The sequence below is a fragment of the Gekko japonicus genome, unplaced genomic scaffold, assembly GCF_001447785.1.
Source record: "Gekko japonicus isolate JY-2015 unplaced genomic scaffold, Gekko_japonicus_V1.1 scaffold915, whole genome shotgun sequence".
NCBI lineage: Eukaryota > Metazoa > Chordata > Lepidosauria > Squamata > Gekkonidae > Gekko > Gekko japonicus.
The window spans coordinates 232,908-243,741 of record NW_015173149.1 but is presented as its reverse complement, the minus strand read 5'-3'; the positions used below and the strand labels follow the sequence as shown (position 1 = coordinate 243,741).

Here is a 10,834-nt window from a genome sequence, read left to right as displayed (position 1 = left end):
CTTGACAGAAACTGCTCTTTTTCAAGAACAGCTCTTATCAGAACTACGGCTCTCCCAAGGTCATCCAGCCAGGTGCAAGTGGAGGAGTGGGGAATCAAACCCGGTTCTCCCAGATTAGAGTCCTCACACTTAACCACTATCCTGGGACAATGTTTTAGGGTATGTAATTAATTTCCTGACATACTGGGCCTCAAGGTCAATTCACAGAAAACACGTGTAATACACTTAAAATACGTTGAAATACACCTTTTAAAAAAACCCTTTATTTTCCATTTTTAGGAGCACCGCAAATGTATACAAAATAACCTAAAACTTCGTAGAGTTCTGGAAAGGAGAAAATGTAGATGAGTTTTCTCACACATGGATGGAAGCCATACAATACTGGAATAGAAGAAGAAGAAGAAGAGATTGGATTTATACCCCGCCCTTCACTTGGAGTCTCAGAGCGGCATACAAATTCCTTTCCCTTCCCCTCCCCACAACAGACACCCTGTGAGGTAGGTGGGGCCGAGAGAACTCTGACAGAGACTGCTCTTTTTCAAGGACAGCTGTGCCAGAGCTTGTGACTGACCCAAGGTCACATCAGCAGGTGCAAGTGGAGGAGTGGGGAATCAAACCCGGTTCTCCCAGATTAGAGTCCGCACACGGACTCTAATCTGTACGGTTATATTGCACGGCGCATCTTTAATGCTTTGGGATCAAGGACTGCATCAGTCTAGAACTACCGATGGCACTGTAGTGAAAAAGAAAACTGCGGCCCACCCTACCCAGAAGCTGCCGCTAGAGGGAGGGAAACACACAGCTTTAAAGGGAATCTGGACACCGGGCTGAGGTCAAAGCTTCCAACACAGCCGCGGTGATGAATTCCAAGGAGTTCAGAACACCAGAGTGATTAGTGGAAGAGAGTCATCAAGCAAACGACAGGCAATTATAAAGCAACGGCAAGTGTCACTCAAAGGCACATTTACAGTTAGTCAGCAGTATGGGTTGAAAGCTTTGTTGTGTTTTATCTGACAGCAATGCTGATTCTGTGAATTTAGGCAGATCATGAGAAGGGAGGGCAGGAAGGGAAGAGGCAGTGCCCGGCTCACGTGGCCGTTTCTCACATGTCCAGGGTAATCCAGGGCTATTTTTGGGCAGGAACGCACAGGAACAGAGTTCCGGCTGGCTCCCGAGTTGGCCACGCCCAGCAGGAACGGAGTCCGCACACGGACTCTAATCTGTACGGTTATATTGCACGGCGCATCTTTAATGCTTTGGGATCAAGGATTACATCAGTCTAGAACTACCAATGACACTGTGATGAAAAAGAAAACTGTGGCCCACCCTACCCAGAAGCTGCCGCTAGAGGGAGGGAAACACACAGCTTTAAAGGGAATCTGGACACCGGGCTGAGGTCAAAGCTTCCAACACAGCCGCGGTGATGAATTCCAAGGAGTTCAGAACACCAGAGTGATTAGTGGAAGAGAGTCATCAAGCAAACGACAGGCAATTATAAAGCAAAGGCGAGTGTCACTCAAGAGCACATTTACAGTTAGTCAGCAGTATAGGTTGAAAGCTCTGTTGTTTTTTATCTGACAGCAATGCTGATTCTGTGAATTTAGGCAGATCATGAGAAGGGCGGGCAGGAAGGGATGAGGCAGTGCCCGGCTCACGTGGCCCTTTCTCACATGTCCAGGGTGATGCCCAGGGCTATTTTTGGGGCAGGAACGCACAGGAACGGAGTTCCGGCTGGCTCCCGAGCTGGCCACGCCCAGCAGGAACTCGTTAGCGTAACAGGCCACACCCAACAGCAGAAACTCATTAGGACTGGCTATATTAGGGGTGTGTGGCCTAACATGCAAAGGAGTCCCTGCTACAAAAAAAGGCCCTGGGTTTTGACCACAAACAAGGTAAACAGAACAAGAAGCAAAAGGTGGGTGTGGCTGGACAACCACACATCTGGTAACATGGGGGTGCGGCCTAATGTGCTAATGAGCTGTGTTGTCAGGGGTGTGGCCTAATATGCTAATGAGTTTCTGCTGTTGGGTGTGGCCTATTATGCTAATGAGTTCCTGCTGGGCTTTTTCTACAAAAAGAGCCCTGACTCAATGCCAATCGCCAGGAAAGAACTTCAGGTTAGGTTGGCCCAGGGATCCTGCAGGTTTTTTCCCTTCCTCTGGGCATAGAGCAGGGGTCATTGGGGGAGTGGGGCCCCCCTCCGCTGGCTGAAAATTTCCTGCATTGTGTGAGAGGCTGGACTTGATGATCCTTGAGGTCCCTTCCAGCTCTATGTTTCCATGGTTTTCAACAAACAAAAGAACAGTCCTTTTTCAGAAATAATGTTTGTGTGTGGAGGAGGAGACTGGACGTATACCCTGTCCTTCACTTCCCTTCCCCTCCCCACAACAGACACCCTAGGAGGGAGGTGGGGCTGAGAGAGCTCTTCTGAGAACTGCTCTTGAGAGAACAGCTCTGGCAGAACTGTGGCTTGCCCAAGGTCATCCAGCAGGTGCGAGTGGAGGAGTGGGGAACCAAACCCGGTTCTCTCAGATTAGAGTCTGCACACTTAACCACTGCACCAAAGAAGAAGAGGAGGAGGAGATTGGATTTATACCCCGCCCTTCACTACCCAAAGGAATCTCAGAGCTGCTTACAATCTCCTCTCCCTTCCCCTCCCCACAACAGGTACCCTGTGAGGTAGGCGGGGCTGAGAGAGCTCTTGACAGAAACGGCTCTTTTTGAAGATCAGCTGCGCCAGAACTATGGCTTGCCCAAGGTCATCCAGCAGCTGCAAGCGGAGGAGTGGGGAACCAAACCCGGTTCTCCCAGATTAGAGTCCGCGCATGTAACCGCTATACCAAACTGGTGTGTGGGGGGGTGCGTGGACACACACTTTTTAACTTGTGTTAATGTCAGTGAGCGATATCATCTTGCCGACAAATAAGTGGTCCCAAACGCAGTCCAGCCGCCTGTACAACTTAGAGATAAGCATTTCATCCGCTACGAAGCACAGAAGGAATGCAGCAGCAATTAGTAGTCAACAGATCTCCCCAACTCCCAAGGCAGCATAGCTGACAAGCTGGGGACCTGACCCCAGGTTTGCCCAAGGCTGCTGCTCTGCCCCCCCGCCCCCGCTCCTGGTGCTTACCTAAGGAGTCCTTCAGGGTGTAGGTGAGCTTGCTCTGCCGGAAGGGGACGTGCTCCCTGTTACGCTCAGACAACGCGAGGACGACTTGCTCAAAGAACGACAGCGACTTGTTGATGTAGGTCGTCTCCTTCAGTCCGCGACCCTCCGACTGTTGACAAGGAAGACATTCAGAGCACCAGTTCTGCCGTCATTCTCCCAGGTGTGCTCTGACCAATGTTCCCTCTAAGCTGTGGAGTCTGGTGAGCAAAAAGTCTACTTTGCGAGCTACCGGAATTAAAGTTGTGAGCGAACGCTTTGGCTACCGCATAAATTAGTTTGCCCTGGGGCCCTCCTTCCTGAGCCAAGACAAAAATGTGTAAGCCGGAGGCTAAAAAACGGTGAGCTGGCTCACATGAACTCAGCTTAGAGGGAACACTGGCTCTGACTATTCTCACTACGGTTGCCAGCCTCCAGGAGGGGGCCTGGAGATAGCCCACAAGGCTACACTTCGCGGAGGAGAAGGGCCTCAGTGAGATAAACTACCACACAGCCCAGCCTGCAGAGCAGCCGCTTTCTCCAGGGGAACTGATCTCTGTAGACTGGAGAGCAGTTGTCATTCCGGGACATCTCCAGGCTGCATACGACCAGCGCAGTGTGTGGGTGGTTCACCCTTTCCCCCCACACCAGCTGAAAATTGGGCACACAACTCATCCCACCAGCTGGTTTCACTCCCACTAAGGTCTTTTTGCTCACTGAAAGTGAAGCGATGCCCAGTGGGAATAATCGACCACTCCAGCAAGAAGAAATATCTGCGGAGGACAAACACAGACAAACAAGCAGGGCTCTGGATAAGCGTACTGGTATTCCTTCTATAGCTGCGGTGGCTCGAGTGGTTAAGACGCTGAACTGCAGGCTGTGGAAGGTCGGTAGTTCAGCAGTTCGAGACCCGGGTGTGCCGCATGACGGAGTGAGCTCCCGTCTCTAGTTCCAGCTCCTGCCAACCTAGCAGTTCGACAGCAAGAAATTGCAAGTAGATAAATAGGGACCACTTTGGTGGGAAGGTCACAGCGTTCCGTGCACCTTGGTGTTTAGTCATGCCGGCCACATGACTGCGGAAACGTCTTCGGACAGCGCTGGCTCTTCGGCTTTGAAATGGAGATGAGCACTGCAATCCTAGAGTCGGACTCGACTGGCTTTCGAGCAAGGGAACCTTTACCTTTACCTATTCCTTCTATGGGGACCGTTTTTCAGGGGCACGAACGGGAAAACCAGGTTCTTATCCACCTTCAAGCAGCTTACCTGACTCGTCGGCACCAGATGAAGCATGTCATTCCAGCTTACTCACCTTGCTCTTGGCCAACCTCTCCGAGCCCGCCAGATCTACTAGGTTAATTTTGGAGGTGACGAAGGTGGCGTCTGACATGATTCTGGAATGACACTGGGGGAGAAGATCGAAAACATTAGCAGGCACTGGACAGAATCAGGGCTAAAGAGCCACAGGAGCCTGGATCTTCCAGACTGCCGTGAAAACGTCTGCCAATGATTTATTCAGCAAAAAAATCAGTCTAGGACATATTGGACACAGCAGCACCTTTTTAGCAGAGGTAAAGGTTCCCTTGCTTGAAAGCCGGTCGAGTCCGACTCTAGGGTTGCAGTGCTCATCTCCGTTTCCAAGCCGAAGAGCCAGCACTGTCCGACGACGTTTTCCGTGGTCATGTGGCCGGCATGACTAAACACCAAGGCGCACGGAACTCTGTTAGCTTCCCACCGAAGTGGTACCTATTTATCTACTTGCAATTTCTTGCTTTCGAACTGCTGGGTTGGCAGGAGCTGAAACTAGAGATGGGAGCTCACTCCATCATGTGGCACCCGGGTCTCGAATTGCTGAACTACTGACCTTCCACAGCCTGCAGTTCAGCGTCTTAACCACCTGAGCCACTGCAGCTCCTTTAGCAGAGGACTAAGTGTCTAATTGCCGGCATTACAACTTAAAAGATTCATCTCTTCAACACATTTTAGGCCTGTCCAGTTATACGACCTTTTCGGGAGGAAAGTAATTACTCATATCAATTTGGTATTGGAATATTAATCGATTTTCGAGGATAATTATGTACTTTTAACGATCTGCCTGTCTCCTGGAGACTAACTTATGGTCAACAGAAATGGACCCTTCATCCCCTACTGTTGCTAAAAGGCTTATATTACAACAAAGATAAATGCCCATCTCCAGGAAATCAATAGACGGAGGACCTTATAACCTTATCAACATTTGAACTTACAGCATACAGACAACAACTGTATATGGACATGTTTTTAGATATTTGAAAACCTTTTATGGAGTCTTACGTGTAGACTTAATAGCACTGTTGGTACCGTTTCTATTTTTTCCCCTTCCATGGAGATAGCTCAAGATGGGTAGCCGTGTTTGTCTGTAGCAGTAGAAAAGAGCAAGAGTCCAAGAGCACTGTAAAGACTAAGGAAATTTATGGCGGGGATGAAAGCTCATCCCCTACCACAAATTTTGTTAGTCTTTGCCGCATGACGGAGTGAGCTCCCATCTCTAGTTCCAGCTCCTGCCAACCTAGCCGTTCGAAAGCAAGAAATTGCAAGTAGATAAATAGGGACCACTTTGGTGGGAAGGTCACAGCGTTCCGTGCGCCTCGGTGTTTAGTCATGCCGGCCACATGACCACGGATACGTCTTCGGACAGCGCTGGCTCCTCGGCTTTGAAACGGAGATGAGCACCGCAACCCTAGAGTCGGACTCGACTGGCTTTCGAGCAAGGGAACCTTTACCTTTACCTAAGGTGGCACAGGACACTTGCTCTTTTCCGTTGTTGTTTTTTTTCCTGTCTGAGGCTTGTAATTATTATTTTTTAATTCATAAATTATACCAGCACTGACCTCAATGTAAACAGTGAAGATGCAGTGGGACCGAGAGGAGTGGCTGTTCAGAGCATGCTGGCCGACGGTTCTGTTGGTGTCACCCTGGAAAGAAAATAAAAATGGGGAGGTGCCTACGCCAGAGAGGAAAAGGAGGGGCTGTGGCTCAGTGGGAGATCATCTGCTTGGCATGCAGAAGGTCCCAGGTTCAATCCCCGGCATCTCCAGTTAAAAAGGACCAGGCAGGAGGTGATGGGAAAGACTTCCGCCTGAGACCCTGGAGAGCTACAAAGAGGGGCTGTGGCTCAGTGGTCGAGCATCCGCTTGGCATGCAGGAGGTCCCAGCTTCAATCCCCGGCATCTCCAGTTAAAAAGGACCAGGCAGGAGGGGATGAGAGAGACCTCCACCTGAGACCCTGGAGATCTGTAAAGAGGAGCTGTGGCTCAGTGGCAGAGCACCTGCTTGGCATGCAGAAGGTCCCAGGTTCAATCCCTGGCATCTCCAGTTAAAAAGGACCAGGCAGGAGGTGACGGGAAAGACCTCAAGCCTGAGACCCTGGAGAGCTGTAAAGAGGGGCTGTGGCTCAGTGGGAGATCATCTGCTTGGCATGCAGGAGGTCCCAGGTTCAATCCCCGGCATCTCCAGGTAAAAGGACCAGGCAGCGAGTGGTGTGAAAGACCTCCACCTGAGACCCTGGAGAGCTGTAAAGAGGGGCCGTGGCTCAGTGGTTGAGCATCCACTTGGTATGCAGGAGGTCCCAGGTTCAATCTCCAGTTTAAAGAATGAGGCAGTAGGTGATGAGAAAGACCAGAGATCCTAGATAGCCGCTGCCAGTCTGAGTAGACAAGACTGATCTTGATGGACCAACGGTTCTGATTCAGTATCAGGAAGCTTCATGAGTTCACCACCAGACCTAGCTCTGGCCACCTCAGGGGGGCAGGTATCCTGTGGGAGGGACCGGAGGGCGAGCCTGTGCCATTCGATTTGCGTTTCTATCAATGTCTTTATTTCCATCATTTGGACCCTGCCTTTCTCCCCAGTGAAGACCAGTGTTCCCTCTAAGCCGACTTAGTGTGAGCTAGCTCCGTTTTTTAGCCTCCAGCTCACAGTTTTGTCTGAGCTCGGGAAGGAGGGCTCCAGAGCAGACTAATTGATGCAGCAGCCAAATCGCTCGCTCACAACTTTAATGACAGTAGCTCACAAAGTAGAATTTTTGCTCACAAGGCTCCACAGCTTAGAGGGAACAGGTGGCACGCATCATTCTCCTCCGTTTTATCCTCACAACGACCTTGCGAGGTAGGTTAGGCCATGACAGTATGTGACTGGCCCAAGGTCACCCGGTGAGCTTCCATGGCGAGCTCCCATGACCTGGATGGCCCAGGCTCACTCATTCTCATCAGATCTCGGAAGCTAAGCAGGGTTGGCCCTGGTTAGTATTTGGATGGGAGACCGCCAAGGGAAGTCCAGGGTCGCTACGCAGAGGCAGGCCATGGCAAACCACTTTACCTATTGCCTTGAAAGCCCTATGGGACTTTATGGACGGAGATGGTTTGCCATTGTCTGCCTCTGTGTAACAACACTGGACTTCCTTGCTGGTCTCCCATCCAAATAACAGAAATTTGTATTTTTATAAACAAACACCTGACAAACAAACAACAAATCACATAAAAATTGGGGTAACATATCCATCATTGTTTTTAACTATTACGTTACCTCCTACATTGTCTCGTTTAGAATTTCATACTTGTCACCAGCGCTATTTTTGGGCAGGAACGCACAGGAACGGAGTTCCGGCTGGCTCCTGAGTTGGCCACGCCCAGCAGGAACTCATTAGCCTAACAGGCCACACCCAACAGCAGACACTCATTAGGATTGGCTACATTAGGGGTGTGTGGCCTAACATGCAAAGGAGTTCCTGCTACAAAAAAAGGCCCTGGGTTTGGACAACAAACAAGGTAAACAGAATAAGAAGAAAAAGGTGGGTGTGGCTGGATGACCACACTTTTGGTAACATGTGGGATGTGGCCTAATATGCTAATGAGCTTGCTGTCAGGGGTGTGGCCTAATATGCTAATGGTTTCTGTTGTTGGGTATGGCCTATTATGCTAATGAGTTCCTGCTGGGCTTATTCTACAAAAATAGCCCTGCTTGTCACCTTACGTTTTTACGTAAATACTTCGCATTGTAGTTGAAAATATAATTTGTATCATCCTCTAATTCGGTTATGTTCCATATAGTTCATTTATTGTATGCTTCCAAACGCTTGTAAAATCTCGACTGTGTATTTTCAAAAGTTTCCTCCTCTCGTCCTCTCAAAATTTAAAGTTAACTTATCCGTCTCTGCAGTCTCAAGCGTTTTATTGACAATTTCTTCTCTGGATGGTACCTTTGTTTTTTCTCCAATATTTAGCATATCATATTCTTGCGGTTGTCAATATATGCATAATAAGATAAAAGTCTTGTTCTTTTACAGGTATATAAGGTACAATGCAGCCTAACATTTTTTGTAACATTTGTCTCCCATCCAAATACTGACCAGGGCCGACGCTGCTTCGCTTATGGGATGTGATGAGATTGGGCTCGCCTGGGCCGTCCAAGTTGGGGCGGTGGCATTTTAGCAGCCCGTTTTGGCCAGCGTTTGGCAGCGGCGGCGGAACCCTCATGTGACTCACTGACCTCCCCCAGGTTGAGGATCTGAGCCCTGTTGTTGTTCAGTCACACAGTCGAGTCCAACTCTTTGCGACCCCATGGACCAGATCACGCCAGGCCCTCCTGTCTTCCGCCGTCCTCTGACATTTGCTCAATTTCATGGTCGTTGCATCTATGACACTGTCTAACCATCTCATCCTTTGCCGTCCCTGTCTTCTTTGACCTTCAATCTTTCCCAGCATCAGGGTCTTCTTCTCCAGGGAGTGCTCCCTTCTCATTGGGTGGCCAAAGTATTTGAGCTTCATTTCATTATCTGGCCTTCCAGGGAACAGTCAGGGTTGATTTCTTTTAGGATTGACTGATTTGATCTCCTTGCAGTCCAAGGGACTCTCAAGAGTCTTCTCCAGCACCATAGTTCAAAAGAATCTATTCTTCGGCACTCGGCCTTCCTTATAGTCCAACTCTCGCAGCCATACATGACTACTGGGAATACCATTGCTTTGACCATGCAGACTTTTGTTGAGCCCTGACAGATGCTAAATTTTACATCCCTGCAGACTTCGAGGGGTTCAAATCAGCCACAGGCTCACAGCCTAGGCAAAAGGTGGGCAGTTCACCGGTCTCGACGTGGCAGCAGAAAACACCCGTTCCCAATGTTTACGAAAAGAAACCTCTGTCTTCATGTTGTATTGGAAGGAGAGTTTACAGTGTGTGGACAGGATGGAGCAGAAGGCTCAGGAAGATGGCTGCCGCCAGGACGACCACTTTATAAGCAACTTTAAGCTGCCGGGTTCCTTCCCCCGGGAACGGTGAGGATTGTATGATCCACAGTGGATTCTCATCAAGCATGATCGAGGGTTACAAGATTAGGCGTGCGATAGAGCAGGTAGAGAAAGAAGTACTTTTCTCCCTTTCTCACAAGACAAGAACTCGTGAGGCACTCCATGAAACTGCTGAGCGGTTGGGTTAGAACGGATAAGAGGAAGTGCCCAGCTCGAGCGTGTCCAGAAGAGGGCAGCCAGGATGGTGAGAGGGTTGGAATCCAAGTCTTATGAGGAAAGGATGAAAGAGTTGGGTCTGTTTAGCCTGGGAAAGAGAAGGCTTAGAGGGGACACGATTGCAGTCTTCAAGTATTTGAAGGTCTCTCATGTAGGAGCTGGGGTGGCTCAAGTGGTTAAGACACTGAACTGCAGGCTGTGGAAGGTCAGTAGTTCAGCAGTTCGAGCCCCGAGTGCCGCATGATGGAGTGAGCTCCCGTCTCTAGTTCTAGCTCCTGCCAACCTAGCAGTACGAAAGCAAGAAATTGCAAGTAGATAAATAGGGACCACTTTGGTGGGAAGGTAACAGCGTTCCGTGCGCCTTGGTGTTTAGTCATGCTGGCCACATAACCACGGAAACGTCTTCGGACAGCGCTGGCTCTTCGGCTTGGAAACGGAGATGAGCACCTCAACCCTAGAGTCGGATTCGACTGGCTTTCGAGCAAGGGAACCTTTACCTTTTACATGTAGAAGAGGGAGCTCCTGATTGCCAGACTAGATCTAATGGGTGGAAATTACAAGGGAGTCATTACCAGCTAAATATCAGGAGAAACTTCCTAACTGTAAGAGTGGTTGAGCAGTGGAACAGTCTGCCTCGGGAGGTGGTGGATGCTCCTTCGCTGGACATACCCATCTTTCGGCTATGTAGGGTAGGTATGTAGGGCTATCCTTCAGCTATGCTCCTGCAGAGTGCAGGGGGTTGGACTAGATGACCTGCAAGGTCCCTTCCAGCTGTTAACATTCTATGATCCTATGATTCTACGATAAGTCCTTCTTCACCCAAAGAGTGATGAACATGTGGAATTCACTGCCATAGGAGGTGGTGGCGGCTACAAGCACGGACGGCTTCAAGAGGGAATTGGATAAACATCTGGAGCAGAGGTCCATCAGTGGCTCTTAGCCACAAGGTATAGATAGGAACTCTCGGTCTGGGGCAGATGATGCACTGTATTCTTGGTGCCTGGGGGAGGCCACAGTGGGAGGGCTTCTAGTGTCCTGGCCCCACTGGTGGACCTCCTGATGGCACCTGGTATTTTTGCCACTGTGTGACACAGCGTGTTGGACTGGATGGGCCGTTGGCCTGATCCAACACTGGCTTCTCTTATGTTCTTATGTCTGGGGCAAGGGATGCTCTGTCGTCTTGGTGCTTGGGGGG

The 10,834-nt window shown here is 49.8% G+C and overlaps 1 protein-coding gene across 1 annotated transcript in view; it reads right to left on the bottom strand.

The window, feature by feature from the left end:
- Positions 1 to 10,834, bottom strand: part of KIF9 (kinesin family member 9) — a 62,066-nt gene that overhangs the window by 34,022 nt on the left and 17,210 nt on the right. Inside the window, exons 6-8 of the mRNA XM_015422343.1 lie at positions 6,013 to 6,096; positions 4,455 to 4,547; positions 3,131 to 3,278 (exon numbers count right to left, since the gene is read on the bottom strand). Of these exons, the coding sequence (XP_015277829.1) occupies positions 3,131 to 3,278; positions 4,455 to 4,547; positions 6,013 to 6,096 (325 nt within the window). The remainder of the gene's footprint in view (positions 1 to 3,130; positions 3,279 to 4,454; positions 4,548 to 6,012; positions 6,097 to 10,834) is intronic.